The 22267-nt window shown below is 47.1% G+C and overlaps 7 protein-coding genes across 7 annotated transcripts; 3 read left to right on the top strand and 4 right to left on the bottom strand.

Annotated features, from left to right (window-relative positions):
- Window positions 1-420: 420 nt before the first annotated feature.
- TREMEDRAFT_64208 (uncharacterized protein) lies at window positions 421-4865 on the top strand (the record flags this gene model as incomplete). Its single annotated transcript, XM_007006467.1, has 14 exons — window positions 421-1140; window positions 1187-1308; window positions 1412-1667; window positions 1705-1773; window positions 1826-1967; window positions 2051-2506; window positions 2544-2609; window positions 2650-3087; window positions 3131-3334; window positions 3394-3483; window positions 3526-3642; window positions 3685-4089; window positions 4225-4275; window positions 4318-4865. The coding sequence occupies 14 exons, from the start codon at window positions 421-423 to the stop codon at window positions 4863-4865; spliced, it is 3684 nt and encodes a 1227-aa protein (XP_007006529.1).
- Window positions 4866-5939: 1074 nt separating this feature from the next.
- TREMEDRAFT_64207 (uncharacterized protein) lies at window positions 5940-6723 on the top strand (the record flags this gene model as incomplete). The annotated part of the gene is made up of 4 exons (XM_007006466.1): window positions 5940-5970; window positions 6096-6276; window positions 6327-6500; window positions 6549-6723. 4 exons carry the CDS (start codon window positions 5940-5942, stop codon window positions 6721-6723), a joined length of 561 nt encoding a protein of 186 aa, XP_007006528.1.
- Window positions 6724-6930: 207 nt separating this feature from the next.
- TREMEDRAFT_45152 (uncharacterized protein) lies at window positions 6931-8513 on the bottom strand (the record flags this gene model as incomplete). Its single annotated transcript, XM_007006363.1, has 5 exons — window positions 6931-7265; window positions 7556-7684; window positions 7724-7964; window positions 8084-8287; window positions 8337-8513. 5 exons carry the CDS (start codon window positions 8511-8513, stop codon window positions 6931-6933), a joined length of 1086 nt encoding a protein of 361 aa, XP_007006425.1.
- Window positions 8514-9552: 1039 nt separating this feature from the next.
- On the bottom strand, window positions 9553-12302 carry TREMEDRAFT_64205 (uncharacterized protein; the record flags this gene model as incomplete). The annotated part of the gene is made up of 4 exons (XM_007006465.1): window positions 9553-9600; window positions 9804-11358; window positions 11501-11962; window positions 12007-12302. The coding sequence occupies 4 exons, from the start codon at window positions 12300-12302 to the stop codon at window positions 9553-9555; spliced, it is 2361 nt and encodes a 786-aa protein (XP_007006527.1).
- A 485-nt stretch (window positions 12303-12787) lies between these two features.
- Window positions 12788-15066, top strand: TREMEDRAFT_64204 (uncharacterized protein; the record flags this gene model as incomplete). Its single annotated transcript, XM_007006464.1, has 10 exons — window positions 12788-13241; window positions 13287-13363; window positions 13400-13496; window positions 13537-13651; window positions 13694-13812; window positions 13854-14001; window positions 14041-14163; window positions 14211-14279; window positions 14322-14473; window positions 14510-15066. 10 exons carry the CDS (start codon window positions 12788-12790, stop codon window positions 15064-15066), a joined length of 1911 nt encoding a protein of 636 aa, XP_007006526.1.
- Window positions 15067-15118: 52 nt separating this feature from the next.
- Window positions 15119-18056, bottom strand: TREMEDRAFT_33221 (uncharacterized protein; the record flags this gene model as incomplete). The annotated part of the gene is made up of 9 exons (XM_007006275.1): window positions 15119-15303; window positions 15446-15538; window positions 15593-15690; window positions 15908-15998; window positions 16138-16240; window positions 16358-16483; window positions 16701-16979; window positions 17191-17341; window positions 17725-18056. Coding segments are annotated over 9 exons (1458 nt in total), but the record flags the coding sequence as incomplete, so codon positions are not given.
- Window positions 18057-19566: 1510 nt separating this feature from the next.
- Window positions 19567-20585, bottom strand: TREMEDRAFT_33542 (uncharacterized protein; the record flags this gene model as incomplete). The annotated part of the gene is made up of 6 exons (XM_007006331.1): window positions 19567-19678; window positions 19757-19811; window positions 19854-19992; window positions 20048-20347; window positions 20404-20492; window positions 20534-20585. Coding segments are annotated over 6 exons (747 nt in total), but the record flags the coding sequence as incomplete, so codon positions are not given.
- Window positions 20586-22267: the final 1682 nt, after the last annotated feature.

The following is a 22267-nucleotide window of genomic DNA, read 5'->3' as shown; positions in this document are numbered from 1 at the left end:
TCTTCCAAGCTATATACTCACACACAAGCGCACAGAGGTCTGACACACACACTTTTAGCACTTCCCGACATGGCTCGGGGTTAAAATAATGACCGTACCAGCTCGCCCACTTTGCTGATCTGTGCTGATGGAAGGGATGATGGATGATACTGATGTTACAAGCAGGGTTGAGTGAAAACATCTACTATTCACATCCTTTCAGTCTCGCATGTCAACATGCTCCCCCTATCCCCAACAACTCAACTCAACGTTGGCCGTCTTTCCACCTTTCCATCTATCCGATCCTTTTCTTCTTCTCTTGACACTCAATCTAACGTTCTTTACTTTGATTTGCTCACTGATTGACTTTCTTTTCAAATATATCCATAACCTCTCCACCGCAAACGCGATACGGTATAACATCGCCCTGTGTCCTTCATCATGGTCGGGCTCTCAGCGCAGCCAACGCTGTACAAACCTAAATCCAAGATACGTCTTCGACTAGGTCTCACTCCACCTCATCCTAAACCCGCACCAGCACCTGTCGCCCAAATCACCACCCACACCTCTCAAACGACAGTTACCAACGTCAACACCAACAACAGCACTGTTTCACTCACCTCGCGCCCGGATTCCCGTTCAGCTTTCACATACGATTCCTCTGTTCGATCTCAACGATCACCAGCATTCGACGTGATTTCTTACTCTACTCAATCACCCGCTTCATTGGCTTTCTCTCACCACCCAAATCCCTCCACTCAGACTTTAGCCGATGAAACCGTCAACACGGTTCACGCGGTGTATCCATCACCACCTACGACGGATGAGAGGGACGACACTATCCATGCTACTGCTGGACACGGACCGATTCGAACGATGGAAATGGCTTTAGAATCACATCCTCACGTGTCGGCAGAGATAAAATCTCAGGACGTGTTTCATCTGTCGGACGAACAGTTGAGCGAGAGGTTTGTGTTTGTCGATGAAATTGGATTTGGAAATTGGGGAAGTGTGTGGAAATGTCAACCTCGTAGAGTCAGAGACAGTGCGTTGACGAGGAAGGATATTGGTGTGAAACTTGGTAAAGTCAGCGCGGCGGGTTATGGGGGTGGAGCCAGGGGAGTGGTGGCTATTAAATTGGTTCATAGGAGTAAAGATCCGGTGAGTGTTCTGGTAGCACGAACAGTTGAGCTTTGCTGATGATCAGACCACCGCTGCTAGAGTCAGAGCTCTTTGGGGGGAAATGAAAATTATTCGGGGACTGAGACACGAGCCTCATCCCAGTATCATACAATTTGAAGCATTTGTGATCACTCCGAGTTATGCGCTGTGAGTGGTTTGAACTATCATGTCCTCGATCACATTCGTGCTGCCTTGGTGCGGAGTCGGGCAGAGAGTGACCCTTATGAAGTTGACCGAAACTCACCCACAGCGTCATAATGCCATATCTGTCTCACCTTATTCCGGTCTGTCTCCCGCCACAAATCGCTATACCCTACTTCCGACAACTCGCTTCCGCCGTGGGATACCTCCACGAGAGGGGAATCACCCACAACGACATCAAACCCGCCAACGTGCTTCTGGGATACAACGATGTACCAGTCTTGGTCGATTTCGGATTCGCCCAAAAGTGGCAAGTCGGCGCTAGGGGTAGTTTCCTCAGTAGCATATCGTGGGGAACTCCAGAGGTGAGTCAGTGTAATTGGATCGCAATTGACAAAATAGTACCTCGATCCGCAAAGAGCAAAGGGTATGCCACATGATGAGCGTGCGTCGGATGTTTGGTCACTTGGGGTGAGTACTCCTCAAGAACCCATTCACAAAAAAGAGCCGGTATTGACGTCAGATAACAATGTTTGAAATCCTCATCGGTCGTACTCCTTTCGAAGCGAACGAGGAGGAAGAGTTTTTCACTCCCGAACAGTTGATCGTCTACTATGAACGCACCAAGCGCGGTGTGTGGGTAGGCGATTGGTCCATGCCATCGGGTGAGTTGTCTTCTCCCTCATCACTAGCCTTTTAAAGTGAAGGGAAGGTGATCTCGTTGAGCTGTACATGAACTGACCACCAGACTTGGAAGAACTCTTACGAGCAATGATAAATCCCGATCCAACCTACCGCCTTACCGCGATGCAAGCGTATCATCATCACGCTCTACAACCTTCATCACCATCCATCATCGTCACGCCTCACTTCGTACGTATGGCTGCGACATTTGATGACGAGCCTTTACCAGCACCAAGCAAACAGGACATTACGACTGTCGCCCGACACGAAAAGAGCAAGTCAGTGGCGGATGCAAAGAAGAAGAGAAAGACTAAAGAAGCGCCACGAGCCGCCACTCCTATTCCCTTGGGAGAGAGTATCAAACAGCATGCTAATCTCACCAAGGGAAGAAGTCAGAACTTGCAGGAAGGTAAGGAGAATATGTATAATGGGGACTCACAGACGCCATCTCCTCAGAAGAACAGACTGAAGCAGAGACGAGAGCTTGGTGAGAATGAAAGACACGAGGATGATCTTACTCGTGAGTCGAATATTTCAAAACTGAGGCTGAGTGACAGCCACCAAATTGACCAAACCTGCCCAACCCTTGCAGTTACTTCGTGTCAAAGAATTGGATACGAATGGTGAGTCGTTCGTTACGCCTGGGTCGTGACTGACCAGTAGTACCCGAGAAGAGATTATCTCCTCGTACATCCCAACCTCAGCTCACCGCCGCCAGACCCGCATCTGCTGCATCTGACGCACGAGCCACTCCAGAGTTGAGAGATAGCAAAGATACCACCGTCGCGCAACTTTCTCACCGAGTCTCCGCCATGTCCCTCGCATCATCTGCCTCCGGGGCAAAGACGAAAGAAGAGGCAGTTCTCAGAACGATGCGTTCGTTAGAAGGTATCAAAAAGAAACCCTCTCAACGTGACTTGTTATCAAAGATTGGACGTCCAGCTCCTGAACCGCCGAGACCGAGATCGATGGATTCGATACCGGAGGAAGGGAAGAAGAAGAGTTTGACGGTGGTGCCGGAAAGACACAGCGTGCCAATTGATATGCTCATAAACCCTCTACCGAAGATCGAGTTGAAGCAAGAAGGGACAGTCTCGAATGGTCAGTCACGACCATTTCATTCCGATTCAATGCTGATCGACAGCCTCAGTCCCTACCAGTCCTCCGAGAAAAGTCCAAAGTCCAGGCAAGGTCGTCGGACATGCACAGAGTCCGGTTCGACACCAAGTCAACGCTCCTCGTCCTGCCGACGCAGTGGCCTTGCAGAGACAAAGTGGGATCACCTTTCCTAAACCTGACTTTGACTCGCCTTTGGCTGAGTTGAGGGAGAGGATTCTTACGGATGATCGTGAGTTATCTCACACGTCTCTTCTGTCCATGTTGGTAAAAGCTTGCGCTGATTCGTAGAAGAAAAAGCCATTCGTTTCCGACAACACTCTGGAGATCTTCTGCCTGCCAAGACGTCGACTCCGGTTGAAGTCCTCATGGAGACAAAAGGTCAGCAACATGGATGCGATTCAATATTCAGCTGACTCGCAGTTGAAACCTCTACCCCGGAAGCTGCTTCGAGACCCCTCTCCAGGGCTAAAAGTATCGAAGCTCTCGCTTTGGACAACAGACTGGACAAGATTACCGCTTTTGTCAAAAACGTCGAATGTGAGCCTCTTGAATGATCCCTGTGACGAGGCTGACCCGTAGTCATCGTGGACGAAGCTAGAAAAGCGTTGGCAGAAGGTCGAGAACTCGATCTCCCTTTGCTATCTCTTCCACAAGAAGTTGCAGCTCGTCTTACTCCCGAAGCTCTAGCAGCGGAGACATCTTCCAACCCTGGACCATCTCATACGCAGACGACGACAGAGCAAGTCAGTGGAAAGAATGAGAATCACGGTAAGAAAGGAGCGGTGACATTCGGTCAACCTCATCAATTCGGAGTGTCACCGGAGAAAGGAGCTATCCCCGCTCATTTGAGAACTTCTAGTACTCAAGTGGAGCCTGCTACTCCTCCCAAGTATCTCACCTATGCTGAGGCGGAGGCAAAGGTCAGAGCGGCGAATGAATGGATGGAGATGCAGGGCAGGGGTGTTAGGAAGGAACGTGCGCCTAGTGAGTTACTTTTCCCCTTACCCCTCCTGCAATCTCACCAAGTCTTTTCTGTTGTGCGGCATTTTGAATTCGAAATGAGTGGACCAAGATATGCTCCGGGATGTTAGATCACTTGTGAATAATGACTTACCCCAGTCTCACACGTTATGAAAATCTTTGATCGACCTTCTTCACGTTCCAACACTCGTAAGTCATCACTCTCAATCTTGACTTTTCACTAACGACCAGCCGAACCTTCCATGATCCCACTCAAAGCTCCCGCACTACGTGGTGCTCCCTCCACACCAGCCTTACGTTCTACCACCACCCGTGCTGTCCCCGCTAGGAAATCCGAATCCAATTTGCGTAATTTCGCCACCATGCCATCTTCCCTCTCCATCCCTTTGGTCTCCGACGATGAAGATGAAGTTGATCATGGACATATTCATCGTCAAAGAGGGGTATACGAACAATTACTCGATCAAACTCCCGGTGTGGTGAGACAAGGTGATGGTTGGTCTTCTTGGCGTAGTATGGCAAAACCATCTTCAATGGCAAGTTTAAGAGAGAAAGCAAGGAATTTATTAAGAGATGATGAAAGAGGAAGACATATTACTAATTTGGCTGAAGAAGTCAAAGATAAGAGGAATTCGAAATTGGTCAGTACGTTTAGTACAAGTACCGTAGGGATCGGATTACGTCCTCAAACACCGGCAGCCGCTTCAACTTTGAAAGATGGAAAGGTGAAGGGAATTTTCAAAGCTATCCGAGGGGTTATGGGAGGGAACAAGGCATGAGGGGGATGTGTTCGTTTTGTTTTTGGTTTATCTCTTCGAATCGACCTTTCTTCGACATGTCAAATATCTTCACTCTCTCGTTGGATAGTGTAAACATCTCTACCGTACCCCGTCCCTTCTCTCAACCATCTCACTGTTAATGTCAAACCTCCGTTCACCTTCCCGAACACACGACTCTCATGATGAACCACACCGGAAATAATAACGGAGGGAAGGAACGGAAATGAATCTTGGTTCGTTCTTGTATATTTATTTCATCTTTTTTTTGCCCGCTCTACGATACCCATTTAGATACCATACTGCATATACCTATACGTACGAACCCCTACGGCCCTTGACGGACTTTTACGCTTTTTCATGCTTGAACGAATGCAAAGATTATCCAAACTTTTTGACATTGATGAGCAATTTATCCCACTATGCCGTTAACAACTCAGAACACTAGAGTAATCTTGCAATGCCCATCTTGACAGAGGGAAAGTAGGAGTAGTCTTACTGGCTTATCATGAATGTTCGTGATGAAATCAGACAGACTTGACAGAGATGATATCGAGCTTGTTCACCATGACCGATCGAGGGAATACCTTTTGACCATCGTCTGGAAGAGAGGAAAAAAGAAAACGTCGATTATAGTGGTTGACAAGGACGAGAAGGAGAAGATTAAAAGGACAAAGTTTTGAGTTTTAGGTAAGAGAGTGTGAAACATCATGCTACTGACACAAGTTGAACCTCGAATCTAAAAAGAATGACTCAAAGCACGATACCCCTTCATACCATCCAACACTCCAAGGATACTCGCTAGGTCGAGATCACTCCAACACCTGGAAGGATCTTACAACCTGTCGAAACATCCAGATCGTCCTCGACTCCACAACCACCAAAGGAACTATCATCTATGACGATGGCCTTTCCGATCCTTTGTACTGCGTCATCGACTCCACTATGGCGAGATGGATATAAGAACGTCATTTCTGTATCCTTCATCCAACTCTTCCATCTTTCCTCTAGACATCAACCGAGATCAATCAAGTTGAGATATCTTGAAGAGTAACAGATCAGTAAAGACAAGCAAATATGTCTCTTCGGGAAAGTACCTCGGATAAGTGTGAGTAAGAATCGAAGCGTCGCCACTTTCTAATCGATAAAATTCGGGTCGCCTTGAATACTTCATTAGCGATGTCGAAGGGGTCAAGACGGAAGTTGAAACTATGAGACCTTGTTGACGATCAGTGGGACATAAAGTGGAGCCCGATGCCATGAAGGATGATCACGACAGGGCGGCACATAACGTACGGGATAAACTCGACGAGAGTGTGATTCGTCATTTTCCTCCCGCAACTATAAACAATTTAAATACCTTTGTCACCCCTCCCATGTCGCCGTTTCTTCGTCGTCTGATCCTTCGTATAGAGTAGTCGATACTGGGTTGGTTTCAAGAATTGAGTGAAAACTTACAAACAGCGCCGCATCTTACCTCCCTCGCCAAGGACTAGCTAGGGATAACGTTGACAGTGGGGCGGCCGATCATCACAATTTTGGAGATACCGGTAGACAAGGTCCTTCGGCGGCATTTGACGCTTTGAAGCCCAGTGGACAGCAAACCACCGGAGAAGCGTTCAAACGTCAGACGGATAAGTGAGTCCTCTTAGATCACACAAATAGCAAATTCTTGTTGACCTACAGGTTGGCCTCAGAAATCCAACCCAATTCCACCAAGTCCGACGGACAAGCCCTCCGCGACGCAGCGACACTAGGCAATGACTCTGGCAAGCCTGCTGGTTTCACTCAGCAGGTAACGGACGCGGCAGCTGGGGTCAAGGATGCAGTGGTGAACGCTTTCAAGAGTGACAAGGAGTAAGAGGATGGAACGTGAACATGTACGATTGTATCAGTTGGAGGATCAGATGTTCGACATGTGCATATGTAGTCATGATTCGTCAGAAACACGGATGATGTTGAATATGTATGCTTCTTGACTGACATCGTTTGTGAATTTGACAGACGTTTGGACCTTTTCGAATACCTGTCGGAGGACATGGATGAAGTGTGAGGTAACGGAGAAGTTTCACTCATCTTCGCTATCCCCCATTGCCTCGCCCATTGCCCCCTCCCAAATCCTGGTGAAATCAACCAAAGTCCGACCCTGACTCATCTGTACCATTTCAAGAGGCATCATATTCCCTGCGAACTCGTATCCCGCTCCGGAACGCTCTTGTTCGACGACTCGCAAGATTGGTAACCGTTCCCGGATGTCATCCTCCTCCGGAGGCTGAAGCGAGCGGATGAGAATGGCATGGAGCTCTGGATAGGTGAACAGGAGTGGGTCCGTGCTTGGTCGATAAATGTTGAAATCGATGATTCTGGGAGAGGAAGGAGAGGGTAGGTCGATATCAAAGATGTCTTCGGGTCAGTCAGCATACCCTCTGAAGTGTCGGCAAGCGGGATGTGAGTGGATCAAAACATGTCTATCACAGATTGCCCATCGTCCTTTTCCATAGGGCAACGGAACAGACGCACACGACGAGATGTAGGAGAGGGGAAATTTGGAGAGAGCATCAGCAGAGGTGCTTCATAACATTTACGCAACTGTAGAGGCTCAACAGAAAGATGGTCCGAGTGATGTGTCAAGAGGAGTTGGCGTAGAGCGCAGAAGAAACCCTACGAAAAAACTACGAAGCGTGGTCACTCACAATCTTCTCCACCTTCATAAACACCCCGTATCTCATCCTCCCAAAAACTTCGAATAGTCTCCACCAACCGCTGCCTCGCTCTGATATCTTGCCAATGTTCATACCGATTGCCATCCCTTTGACTCACACCTTTATCTCAGCTTTGCCTCTCACAATTTGTCAACTTACCCAGAAACATATTCCTTCTCACGAAACATCTAAACTCTGTCGAAGGATTTATCGAGGTGTACTTCCGAAGGACGAGTTCGATCTTCACACCATCGTCGGGAGGAGGTGATGGATGGTAAGCAGCTTCAGGATCCAGATCATGAGATATCAAATCGCTCGATTTGAGCAAGAGGTATACGTCCGCAGGGGATGTGCAGCATAACGGTCCGCTCGAAGTTTGTGGGAGGATGAATGCTGCGTCCTGAGGGTCAACTCGTCAATCAAAGACTTCCGCTTGAACCCCGTAAGCCTGCCTGCATATGAGAAGAGAGTGGGCCCAACAGCGAGATAGATAGGCTTAGAGAATACAGCCAGACTCACCCTAGGCGCAGTCCAGTTCAGTTTCGGGAACACGTCACCTCCGTACTTCCTCAGCACATCCCAGATCGCCTTGGTGAGCAGGGGAAGTCTATACACCGGTGCCTCTTCATCATCACCATCATCTGAGCTTGAAGTCGACGCAGGTGTTATACGCCGGGAAGGCTCGCTATTTTCAGGAAGAAAGATAGAGTCGGAGGCAAGCCACTACTGGGACGTCAGCTCATCGATGAGATTGGGAAATGTAGAAACTCACCTGCAGGAATGAGTCCTTCTCTCCCAGAGATGCCAAATTTAGGATGACTGAAGGGATGGTGAGAGCTCGAAACGTTGGATTCCAGAGGGATGTCCTAGCAGCGTCAATCTGCTCCCTTGTGTAATCTGGGAACAAGGACGGCAGGGACAGTGGTGATGACGGAGTGGGGATGGGCATAGTTACGATTATTATGATCGATGAAATGTCGAGAAATGAGTGCCACAAAGAGAGACGAGTGTGGCGGCTGACGCGCGTGGCAATTTACATCCGTGTGGCACTTCACCACCCTTCAACCGGCCTCCCATCAATCCCTTTCTCGGAGGTTTTATTCCATCACATGCGGTATCATCACAAAAGCTAGAACAGCCCACCGTGGGACTCGAACCCACAACCTTCCGATTCATATTTAAGAGTCGGACGCATTGGCCGATTTTGCTAGACGGGCATACCGCTTAGTGAAAGCTGCGAATTTGGGTTTCTGAGCGGAATTTTCCAATATATTCAGGTTCCCGTTGGTCGGCCGAGTCCTGGTTTGATGAGCGACGCTCTCCCAGAAGACCGGCATCCTGTATTACTGACCGGCGTAGATTGAAACCTCTATCGCATTCCTGCTGTTTGATCAAAATACCTGAATCAGGGGTCGCTCGGGATTGATGCACGGAAGTGGGGTCAAAGTGCCACATTGGGTAGGTAGGATTGAAAGTGCCACACACCCCTCTTCTTCTCCGTTTCGACCATAGTAGCGGTAGTCGCCCCTACTGCCTTCTCGCCTCTTTGAACATGTTCCCCTTGCAGTATCCTTTCGTTCACTCTGTCAAACTCATCGAGCCAGAGTGATCAGTTAACGTCTTCTCGATCGAGATCATCGGACGTCCAACCCAAGATCCACATCTGACCATAGCCTTTCTCATGTTCAGTATTAGATTTATTACATGATATTCACATGCATACAGTTTGTACATTCATACATGATAGGGAGACGTACATGATAGGGAGACGTACATGATAGGGAAACGTACATGATAGGGAAACGTACATGATAGGGGAACGTACATGATTGGGGGACGTACATGATAGGGAAACGTACATGATAGGGAAACGATGGACATTCTTTTCTTACTCTTTTTCCATCTCAACTTCTTCGTTTCCTCCTAGATCTTCACGGTCAATCCTCTTCGAATATTCACAAAATCTGGCCCGGGTGTCCCCCTTCAGACTACTTCGCCAAGACCGCCAGGTCGTTTTCTGCCTCGTTTCCCCCCACCTACCCGTCACACAACTGATCTACCTCCTGGTCTTCGCCGCTTTCATTCATCCATGTTTTTCCTCGGAACTCCCTCTTTGCATGATACGGAACGGTCAACAGCGTCCGCCCTACAGGTGCGACGATACCATCTTGGATTCGTGGGTTGGGGAGGCACACAACATGTAAGCATGCACTGGAAAACGTTGCCCAACACCACACACCCGACTGATGATTCGTCTTGCATCCGCACAGGACCATAACGGGTCCAGTAGGAATACCTCGGATGCGCGATCGAGTACGATGCCAGGAGAATCAAAGTCCGATACGATAAGCGTGCTGCATGGTAGTTTCATCGCGTTAGGTTCACCTTCGCAGTTATCGTCCCTCTGAAATTCTCGAATGATTTTCGCCCTCTGAGCGGTCTGAGCGATTTCCCCGGTGAGGGTGCGAGTTTCGATCCCATATTTACACATATTAAGCTGGAGGAAAGGAATCAGGTCTGTCCACAGAGTCTGAACGATAATTTTGCGTTTCAAGTGGTTTGATTTATGGTAATCGTCCTTCATCATCTTTCGTATCATGCTACACATCTTCTCGATGATCTTGGGGATAGGAGCGTATGGCGAATGCCACCCAAACCGTGTTCCGTGAGGTTTGCGTATGAATCTTGTCAATGTCGCCCAATTAAGTTTATCACAGGGATCCAGGCTTTTGTCGAAGACTTCATATGCTTTGCGTTCTTCTCTGGAAAGGTCGACGTAAACAGGAACAGGGTCGATGTGCTTGATACTTGTGAGGGGGAGACCATCTGGTCCTTTCGATAGCGAATCTCGACGGATGAATATGGGCGAGAGTAAGTCTTGTATAGGATCGATGACGCGCTTGATCAAGTGACCTCTGACTTCAGCCCAGCTTCCATCGACAGCGATACCGTTATTGAGATCGCTACGTTCCCATAGCAGCGTCTGTTCCATCTTCCGAATCTGATCATCTTTGATGTTGGCTTTGCCACGTTGCTTGTCCTTATTGGCTTCGGCCCAGAAAGCACGACGAGCCTCAGCTTCCACGACCTCCGTCACTTTGAGTAATTCGGCTGAACTGGGGGTAAGACCAGTCCCATCGAACTTCCCCCCAACGATGAATGGAGTGTTAGGTAGATCCCCTGCTCGTCTAGTTGTTGTGATGGATAAAAGCCAGTTCTTGGTCGGTCGAGGGACTATGTTCTCCACACCAAGCAGTCGAGACAAAGAGATGAGATCTGCGGCCGAGGTGTATATCGGGGTCGCGGTGGCCCCAATCACACAACCACTCATTTCTACCAATCGTCGAAGGGCGAATGAGGTGCCAGTCTCGGGATCCCTCAGATCGGCAAGGTTATCGGCGAAAAGTGTATGGTATGGACGACTTGGAGTGAAGAGCGTACATGGAGCATCTGTTGAGGAAAACGCCGACCTGGGTTTTGGAGCCAGTTGAGCATCGTGGTGTAACATGGCGTGAGAGCAGATTATGAAGATGTCTCTTTCTAGGGCGAGGTGTTCATTGATCATAGTCCAAAATTCCGCTCGGAGAGACATACTACTACTCGGGACGCGGCTATAGTCGCAGACGACGGTAGCGCCCTCAACGACCAGTTTCTTGGCTTCTAGTAAATGTACGGAGCTGAACTTATTGTCCGATAAGAGGATGTGTATGCCACCTTTGTCAGACGATGACAGTCTCAGACGGCGATCGGCTATGAAGGAAGGAGGGGGAGGGGGACCGTGAGGCATTGAAATACTGAATGTTAGTTTTGGCGTCGTGGAGGAATTTCCGGAAGACGATGGTATCACTCTTTGGTTGACACTCCTGGAGTATGTGAAGCTCTATGGTGGGTAGTATCTCAGAGGATGGGGGATGAGTATTAGTATGGTTCACTCACTTCTTTTGAGGCAGAACGAAGTCCTCCTTCCAAGGATTCATCACGGGTGGATTGAAGTTCGGATCCCTCGCCATTCTCTCTCGGTAGTACCTCATGAGAGTCGCAAAGAGAAAAGGTACCCATGTTTTCCCAAGACCGGGCTCATCGCAGAGAAGGGTGGCGAAGTTCTCACCTGACCAATCGTTTTGACAAAACCCGCGAGCGACTATGTTGGCGACTGCGGTGATCTGATGGATCCATGGCATATAACGCTCGTGGGTCTGTTTGGTGGGAGTAGGTACAACTTCGGGAGGAGTAGTATTGCAGAGAGTCTTCCAGGCTTCGGGGTCTTTAGGAAGTTTGGACCATTGATTGAGTACGGGCCAAATGATGTTGGTTCGGAGACGATGTGCATCTGGGTAGCTCCATCTGATTGAACCGTCTTCGTTTCGAACAGGATCACCATTATCATCTTTCTCAAACCTTTCCGGTCAGTCAAGTCGGATGATAGAGTGGGAATGACTTACTCGTGGGCCTTTGCTTTATCAGAGACTATGGCGAGCTCAAATTCACTTCCTTGAATCTCTTCCAAACCAAGGTAGACAACAGCATCTACGTGATCCATGTAGTCGAATCGTGTCGTTCCAAAGCTTGACCTCCCGAGAATGGATTTTGAGAGACCTTTATTGAAAGAATCCGCCATGGCTTCAAAGCCATCAGTTCTAGCAGCTACGATAGCCGCCTCTTCTAGGTGACCGTGTACTGCCATCTCCCTATCGAATGAGTCTTTCGCTCCGGTGAAGTTTCCCCAAAGCAGGGTCATTCTGGCAAGTAGCCCGTCTTGCACTATCTTGAACTGGGTGTCACGAAGTAAAAATCTGTTTGGTATCTGTGAGAGTGACGAAACTATAATCAGCATGGTTCCTCACGAAGCGAAGGCACTCAAACACTACCGGGAGAAGGGAAAATGTTAGTGACTAGAGTACATTGGATAGTCAGACGTGTCTGAGACCGGAACGGGTGAGGAAGACAACGAATTACTATAGGTGAGTAAACTTACCAGATATGTGTTTGATAGAAGACGTTGAGAGAGTGTTGAGAAGAGAAGAGAAGGGACGAGAAAGAGAAAGAGAAAGTCGAGTGGGCGGCAAAGTGATGATCCGTGTGTAGGAGTGTGGCACTTTTAGCAGCAACTGATGAGAAAGGCTCCGAGGTGCGGAAAGTGCCACATGCCACATACAACTAGAAGTGCCACATTGTTTTTTCTTCTTCACAACTCACACTCCAACTCTTTCGAAAATACATACAATGGACGGTCTTTGGTCACGAGCCAAAGCTGTTGCTCCTTCATGGCTATCCACAAGATCTAGACAAAGTCAATGTTCATCTTCCAATGCTGCTCCACAATCGTCTCCGACACATCGACCTGTGGCCCGGGAGAAATCCTCCAAGAAACGCAGACGGGCTAGTCCGGTGGACCCTTCCTCATCTACCGGCGGTCTTGTGGTAACCTCACCTGAAGTGAAGAAGACGAAACGCTCTCGTAAAAAAGCTGAACAGTCAAACAATGGGCCTACGGAAGCTTCACTGACAGCTGGACCCTCGACGATGACGAGTCATAAGAAAGGCAAAAAGAAGGCACCTCCACCACTTTCAGACGATGTATTGCGACGACTGCTTCGAAATGAAGAGCATATTAATGCGTATCTCTGTGACAGATGGATCAAACCTGCAGAATTAAATCGGTTAGAAAGCGAAGGGAGTGAGTGTTTGGTGTTCTCTCAAACCCAGTTTTGCTGATTCCTAGTCTTGACTTATAAGCGTGGTAAATTCGACGAAGATGAACAAGCTGCTGTTCGATCATACTTTGACAACTTCAAGAGTGTGAGTCCTTCCAAGGGTGGATTCTGCTCATCTCAGATTAACAAGCTTGGAGATGAGGAGCTGTTAGAGATAATCATGGCCAAAGGGGAGAATACCGAGAGGAAAGAATATCCGAAATTCTGGCCGCAAGTCGGTATGTCTTTCTCACCGCGTCAGATCTTGCTAAATCTCAGCGGCAAACCTTCCTGGACGTCCGGTGAAATATGTCAAAGACATGGTTCAGAGAATGTATGATCCTCTCAGTCGACAAGGTATATGGTCCGAAGAACAAGAAGCGACTCTTTTGAGGTTAGTCAAAGGTACATCAACCTCATAACCGCTCACGGTCAGATTTCACCCTTTGTATCCCGGTTCTTGGGTCAAACTCGGAGAAGAGGTCGGTCGAAGTGCTTTAGACTGTCGTGATAAGTGGCAAAAGGTTAGAGTGACATGGCATGATCATATTCAGAGTAAGCCCATCCCATCTTCCAAAACTATTTGCTGATAATAGAAGCCTGGACGGAAGAAGAAACGAACAAGCTCAACGAAGCTGTCAAAAAGGTCGTAACGGTGGAGAAACCGATGTCAGATTGGGACTGGGAAATGATGGCTAGGATTATGGGTGGTGTTAGACCTACTGCGATTTATGGACGTCATTGGTGAGTTTACGAAAGATGAATGAATGAGCTGAAGTGTAGGAAAACGATTAATGGGATCAGCGATCGTAAGGGGAAATCTACTGAAAAGGCCGTGAGGCAAATGTCGGAGATTCTTCCGGAGGTGAGAGCGGGCGCGGTGGTCGAAAAGAATGTCGTTAGCAGGTACGTGATTTCATTTTGGTGAAACTTTTGCATACTGATACGATAAGAAATCAAGCATCGGATAAGTCTGCGATAACGGTATTGGACAAGAATCAACGAATGACTCTCATCAATAGGTGTGTGATTCTACTCGTAGCTAAACCAGTGCTTATCTGTAGGATAAAAAAGCAAAGTGTGACTTCCTCGGGTGATATCAATTGGACATCATTGGTCAAGAAGAAACTAGCCACGTTCTCCCCTGACGAGCTGAAAATGGTATGGGAAGAAATGCAAAAGGAGGTTGATCCGAAAATGAAGATGAAACTTTCGCGTGAGTCACAACGATGGGTATGGCTCTGACAAATAGGAGTGTTGAAACGACTCAAGAGACGATACGAGGAGATGGACTCTGAAGTGATAGAGAAGGAGACGACGGAGAAATCTCATGAAGAGCCATCTACCGTGTCTATCCCATCGAAGGAACAATCGAAGAAACGAAAGAGGGGTCAAGGCATTGAACCGACCTCTGTTCCCTCCCAACCCGCAGCGCCATCCGGCTCGTTAGTCGTCTCGGATCAAGTTGCTCCGAAAAAACGGAAAAGAAACGATGTTCTCAATCCCAGCGCGGTAATCTCCCATCCCACAGCGCCATCCAGCTCGTTAGTCGTCCCGGATCAAGTCACTTCGAAGAAACGAAAAAGAAACGATATTCCCAATCCCAACACGGTTCCCTCTCATCCTGCAGTGACATCCAGCTCGTTAGTCGTCCCGGATCAAGTTGCTCAGAATAAAGGGGAAAAACGAAGAAAGACCCTGGGGGGAGATGAGAAAAAGGAGAAAAAGACAAAGGCTTCAAGCAGAAGGAAGACTGTATCTCCTAAGAAATTCCTGTCAAAAGATTATATCAGTGATTCTGATGAGTAACAACACGTACAAACATGTCATACTGTACATATCCCTGATATACAATTACACTCTATGCCGAATGGGGAACTCCAGTCAATGAAACTTCTTCTGATTCATGTCTAAACCCAACTAACCGTCTCATTCTTTTCATTCTCAATCGAGTTTGAGCGGCTTTCTTATCCCAAGCATCATCGATAGCTTGCATACTGAGACCTTTAGTTTCAGGCATGAAGATCCCAGCTATACCACCGATGACTGATATCAGCTTGTGTCGATTATTTCAACTTTGCTCCTTGATAGTGATCATCAGTGTAACTCATCTAAGCCTCTTGATACGAGAATCACTCTGACGCTTGTGGGATTATATGTGTGTTGAGGAAGATGATGAGAGACTTACCACAACATGCGCCATATAGAAAGAAAGGTCCACTTCGGGAATATTTAATAAAAGGAGGAGTCGCGACGGCTATGATGATGTTGACTATCCAATCTAAGTCGGGTATTAGCGTTCAGTTCAGGTGATGATGGAAGAGGAAGAACTTACTGGCACATTGAGCAAGGGCGGAGACGCTGGCTCGGGTGGAATTGGGTTGTATCTCGTTACAAAACGTTTTCAGAGTGGCTGACCAAGTCATTTGGAAACTGATAAATGAGCCTTTGTCATCTTTCCTGGTGGATGTACAGTTGACATGGGACATACGACGTTCTGAGCAATCAGGAGGCTCAAATAAGGTGTACAATGGGCGGAGGAGAAGATCATACAAGGCAGACTATGAAGACGAAGATAAGGAGACATTCATGGAGGTACATATATGATGAGAGAGGAAGGTAGAAGAGAGAAGAAGAAATATGTACTCACACAGCTATGAAAATATAAATAAGACCAGCAACTGCCCAAACTACAGATTTCTTTCCAACTGGTTCGACGGCGAACAAAACACCGATGATCACTTGATTTCAGCTCATGGACAAGTTTATCGCTCAGGAGAAGGACGAGCTGTACATGGTTTGAGGCATGAATACGAAGCAACTTCAGGAGAGAGAGGGTGAGATGGAAAAGGAAGAGAAAGTCGGAGAGGATGGACATACATAGAGCGAGACCCATGATTAACCCCCCTATAATCGTCAAGATACGTCTTCCGACTTTATCTACCAAATACTTTTGAGTTGGTATCATAGCGCTAATTATCAGCTCTCTTATATCTTCACCCATCACCCATCACCCGGCTACGTCGACGAATGATAAGGTTTGAGAAAAATCAGATGTGCATGGATATAAGAGAAAAGAAAATACTCACATAACGCCCACTATTCCAGTCACACCAGAGGCGAGGAAAGAACCTTGTTTAGAGGATATACCTGCTGAAGTGAAGATTATCGGGGCGTAAAATAACACTGCGTCTACACCGGATAACTGTTGGATTCCAAGGAAGAACTAAGTGTCAATTTCATATTTCCTCTGTTTCGCCTATCTATCATGGAAAGAAGACAAGCAAATTGGATGAAGATATATGGTCATCATACGCAAGACGGTTTTTATCGATTTGATGGAAAATTCGATCCAGTCCCGGATGGGGAGAAGAAGAGAGTGAGTGAGAAAGAAAAGAAGAAGATGAAAAGAGGAGAGATGGAATGGTGATGGGAAAACTTACGATACCCAAAGCAGCCTTCCACCTTTTACTTTCCTCTTTATGAAAACACTCTGTCATCCCATCCACACCTAATTTCTCCGATAACGTTTTCTCTCTATCAACAATGGCAGCTTTTCGTTCCCTTTCCTGTCTCTCACGTTGACAACGAACCACCAACTCGGATTTTTCCATTTCGGCGCTAGCGGCGTTCGGTGCGAAAGCTTCGATGATTATGAGTGCTGTGTGAGGTTTTGATGAACGTAGTAGGAGCCAACGTGGGGATTCTGGTACGAATCTGGTCTGGTGGGATCAGTCTCGAACTTGACTGATTCGGCGATATGACAACGGAGCCCGGGGAGAGGGAGAAATTGAGATAGGGCAAAATTTGGGGAAGGAGGGGAAGGGGAGGAAGTAGAAGGTGAGAAGGAGAGGGAGGGGCGAGGAGATGCGAAGGGAGAGCGAGAAGGAATAGGGAATTAGGAGAAAGGGGGACGGGGGAACAAGAACTCACATGAACCACGAAACTTAAAAACGCAGCCATGATAGCTTGAGAAATATACGGTATACGCCATTGCCAATCGTTAGGTATATAACTACTTCCATACGTTGTGAAATATCCTGCGGCCACGCCGATCTGAACCTCAGTACTGATTTGTCTTCTACTTGATGAGAAGGACTCACAACAATGATGAGTTGTACCAATCCACTAATCTCTCCTCGTTTCTATTATCAGCATATAATTCCTCTTCTGCTCATCACACCATGATCTACGACTATCCATCACTCGAATTCCTCACACTTCACCCTCCTATCCACTCAAATCCTATCACCCCATCCGTCGATCTCTGAAAGCGGTGGATCCGATGGCATTTACCAAGAATGAATATACCGCACAATGGCAAGAATATGGCGATTCACAATCTCAAAACAAACAAGGACTTCCGCACATCCACATAATGAGGTATTCCACTCCACACTTTCCAGAGAAGAAAAATCCAACCGAACAAAAGGGAGAAGCGCATTCCTCAGCGAGTAGAAAAAAAACAACCCATCACTCACCTCCTTCGGTGCACTCTCAATTAACCAAACACCCACAGGACTCAAAAACAAACCTTCCCCTGATCCGGAAATAGCTCTCCCAACTACGAACATTCCTAAACTATTCGAACCGGCAGCTATAGCTGAACCAATGGCGAAAATCGCAGTTCCGACAGACATGATATTTACCCTTGCGTATCGATCTGCCAATGGTCCAGAGAGTAAAGAGAAGATTAAAGCAGGGAGAAGGATGGTAGCTACTACTAAACCTTGTATGGAAGGGGATACAGGGAAGAATTGAATCATTTCAGTTACGGGACCTATGGAACCTGTGTCGAAACCGAATAGCTAGGATGAGTTTATGTTTCTTGGACATATTGTGTTGTTTACTAGAACGATCATATTGGTCTGGAAAGAGTGGTTATGGGATGGTTTTCACTGGCCAGGGGCTGGTTGTGTAGTTAGGCAGCTGAGTGATTGGGAGTTGGACAGTTGGATACCTGGTCGAAAGGGGAGTCAGGGAGAGAAGGAGGATCTAAGTGATCCGGAGGTTTTAGACGATTGGGATACTACAAGAACTAATGAGGAGGAAGAGGAGAAGAGGGAGATAAATAACAAGAAGAGGTGGGATGAGCAGAAGAAGTGACGAAGAGGAGTTCGTAAAGAGATAAAACCTACCCATCCATGTAACGAAACTAAAGTAGCAGCCACATACAAACTAGGTTTGTATCCTTCACTTGAACCATGACCATCTCGTCGATTGAAAGAAATAGGTATCCCAATATCTAAACTTCTTTGCTGTTCTAATATCCCAAGTTGTATACTGGCTTCTTGATTCCCTTCTTCTCCCTGTACTTCTTCATCTCTCCTTGTCAATTGTAATTCTTCTCTATCTCTCTTTGTCAATTGTACTTCTTCTCTATCTCTCCTTGTCAATTGTACTTCTTCTCTATCCCTCCTTGTCAAGTGAACTTCTTCTTCATCTCTCCTTGTCAAGTGTGATTCTTCATCTCTCCTTGTCAAGTGTATTTCTTCTCTTATCTTCTCAGTGAATTGACCGTCCTGTTCTGGAATTATCGATCGATTCCCTATGATCCGTTGACCAATCACATTCACTGGAGATATTTGAGAATACCCTTCTATCCCACTCGTCAGCTTCACCGGAGATATTTGATGATTACCTTCAAGTTGATCCGTCGAATCCAGTTGTGATACATCACGGACTTCATTGTGTAGAGTTAGAAACGTATGATGAGAAGTCTCGACAGTTCTTGAGTTTGGGACGTTTGAAGGTTCGTTGATGATCTTGGGTAGTTCCGAATGGGAACTGGTACTTGTTTGACTTCTGACGATAGAAGATTGAACATTTTGAACATCTTGAACATCTTGTAATTCGTTTAAAGATATATGACCACTGAATTCCGTCGAACCTAGTTGAGGTAGAGGATTCAACATTTTCCTTCTTACCCCTCTAACTTGATGTATTTCCGCTGTTTCTTCTCTATCTTTCGACTAATAGAAGTATTTGTAAAAAGAAACAATTCTGTCCAATGCTCCACTCTTGCATACATAAGTTACTGTGCTTCTTTGCTCACTCTGACGGTGAGATACGCATGCTTGGTCGTCATTCGATACGATCGGAAAGTACGGACCGTTTGCCGTCTATCACTCCGCAATTATTCTCCGACGTCCGAAAAGTTACTCCGCTCGCATTCTTGGAGACACCATTACGATTGGAGTGACCCGCTGACTGTGAATTCTGACAATGACAATGACTTCTCCCCTCTACCTCGTACAACAAATCGACAAATGCATTAACTAATCATCGTCCTCGTCCTAATCGTCATCATTAACACTGAGGTATAGTAATCTTTTTCAAATTCCTATCCGAATCGAATAACCCCCAATAAGGTTCAACCCCTCCAAACTGAGCCTTCCATGGTTCGTCGAATGCTTCAAAGCTGCGTCTTAGCGGGATACTTCATACCAGGTGTTATTTGAGATGCAAGAGGATAAGGTGGAATATGGAAAGGACATACTAGAAATATGCAGATCCATTGGTCGTAGCCTGACATACAAAAGTATCCAGGAATGCTACTCGTCAGCGAAAAACCCGGAAAAGATTTTAAGACTCACTTTGTAAATTTGCCACACTGGCATCACCCTGAGGTGACCCAGCACCGTCACTGGCATCTTTTTTATCCATAGACTGAGTGGGCCAGCCGGTTTCAGCGATGAAGGAGGCCGGTTGGTTGGAAGCGGTCGCAGCGACAGACTATTCGTTAGCATTGACATATGGATATCGACGAAGCGCGGAAAGCTTGACTTACGGTATCAAAGTTCCCAAAGAATTCAGTGGTCCAAGTCGCTGCATCTTGTATAGCCACGGAACCAAAGTACGGGTGAACATTGGCCATATAAAAATCGATACCCTCGGCCAGCGTCGTAGATAAGATCGACCCAGCATCGGCTGTGCCAACTTGTAACGTCTTTGAAAGACTCAAAGCTGAGAGCTTCGACTTGACATCGGCGACTTTGCTCGTGATCGTTTCCACAGCTGTGAGGTACGATGCGGATGTGTTGGTCGATGAACCCGCCGTGTTTAGAATGTATTCGTTTCCGACGATAACCTGCCATCAACAGGTGTTCTCGATAATTGATTTGAACGTGGTGTGAGAGAACTCACCCCCTCAACGTTATCCACGCCATAAGTCGTCAACGCATCGCTCAGAGCAGTCACCTGAGCTTCATAAGCTGTTTCGTTGGAATCAACATCTGAGGGTAAGCTGAAGGCGGATGAAACCATTTTAGCTTACAAATGGCTGGCCAAACAGTCAAATTGGTCTTTGTATCTTGGATAGCCTGGAGAACCAAAGCCGTGGTGTTGCATAACGAACCATACAATCTTAAACGGGTGGTGAGTTGAGACAGAAGCTAATGTGTCAGCTGTGTAAGGACTGGCTTGGTCAACTGACCTGTATGTCTTTTGTGACATTCGTTTGCGTCGCACCACACCAGGGAGGTTGTGTATCCTAAGTATCAGCAAACAACCCTTCCCGTACATAAATTCCAGTAACTCAGGACATTTACTTACATTCGGCGTGTAGGCAAAACCCCAAAATGACTGATGTAATCTTGAATCCTTTGCGAAATTACTCGGATCATTCGGATCACTCAACGTTCCACCATTATTCCCACTTTTACTCGTACTCGTATCCTTACTAGAAGATCCCTTGGAAGAGTTCTTGTGTACTTGACTGACCACCACCCCAACGATGATCGCGATCACAGCTGCGATACCCAATATGATCGCTCCGATGACCCACCACTTTTTGTTCGTTCTCCTTGGTGTGGCGGTAAACGCTGTAGTCTGTTGTGGGTAATACGATTCTGATGGGATATTTTGATAAGCTTCGCTATTCCCCCTTGAAGCCATAGAAGCTCCAGGAGCCATAGACATTGGCATCTCGCCAGGAGTTTCTGAAGGTGTGGGGATAGGAGCGGGAGGTAAGTCTTTGTAAGAGTAATCGGCGTTTAGTTCTGGGGATGGGGTAGGGTAAGGATCAGAATAATCAGAGTATGGTTGAGTTAAAGAAGCTCGAGAAAGACGATTTCCCTGTTGATCAGTGATACGTAAGGAACGATAAGATATGATTGGATTATATGATAATGTTGAGAGAAGTACTCACTGAAGAGCTGCTGGTGGGTTGAGGTCGTAAGTTTCGAGAAGCTAGAAATCAGCACTGCTGATGTTTGTCAAGTCTCCAGGACTGAAAGTGAGGGATGATAGAATCACAAGCTCAACAATTTCTACGAAGCTGGTAGTATACTGTCAAGGATCACGACCCTTCACTACACTCTCTCCTATCGTCAAGCAACGAGGATGAAACAGAACTCGCACTGACCGCTGGTACTCTTCGAACCTTCCAACCCGGTGTTGTAACGTTCATAATCCCTGGACAGCTGTTCGAAGCCCGGTACGGGGATGTATGTCTGTTCCGGAAGCGGCATAATGATCGTTAAGTTGTTTTAGATGGAAAAGGTAGTAGTATAATATAAGAAGAGTTTGAAAGTGGAGGGAAGAAGAAAGGAAGGGGATTTTTGTGTTGACCCGGTTGTGATTGAGTGGAACGTTGCCGTCACTAAGCCTCGTGCGACTCTCAAAAGAAAGACCGGTGGATGTGACAGTTGTCTCTGATTTGCTATTGGTTTGACTCTTGTCCCGCCTGGCCGCCTACTCCTGAACCGTTAACTACGAGCTACTAGCTACATATACCGCCCCCGCCGCTGAACTGTACTCCCGCTCCAATCGCTGTGGGGTGACGGCTGAAGGGTGTCTCGCATGTCTGAGCTACTGTACCGCCCCGCACTTCTCGCCACCGCCACCTCCGCTCGGACCACCACATATCACGTGTTCATCAACCCTGAAAAGCATTCGCGTGGAAGACTGACGTGGCATTTCCCCCTCCGCCCCTCTCTTCCAAGAAATTTCGTCTTCTCCATTCCATTCCACTTCTGTCAGACCTTCTATATACTGTAACAAAAGTAAG

The sequence above is a fragment of the Tremella mesenterica genome (genome assembly GCF_000271645.1).
Source record: "Tremella mesenterica DSM 1558 unplaced genomic scaffold TREMEscaffold_10, whole genome shotgun sequence".
Lineage (NCBI taxonomy): Eukaryota > Fungi > Basidiomycota > Tremellomycetes > Tremellales > Tremellaceae > Tremella > Tremella mesenterica.
The sequence above is the reverse complement of the archived record's forward strand: the minus strand, read 5'-3'. Positions and strand labels throughout refer to the sequence as shown.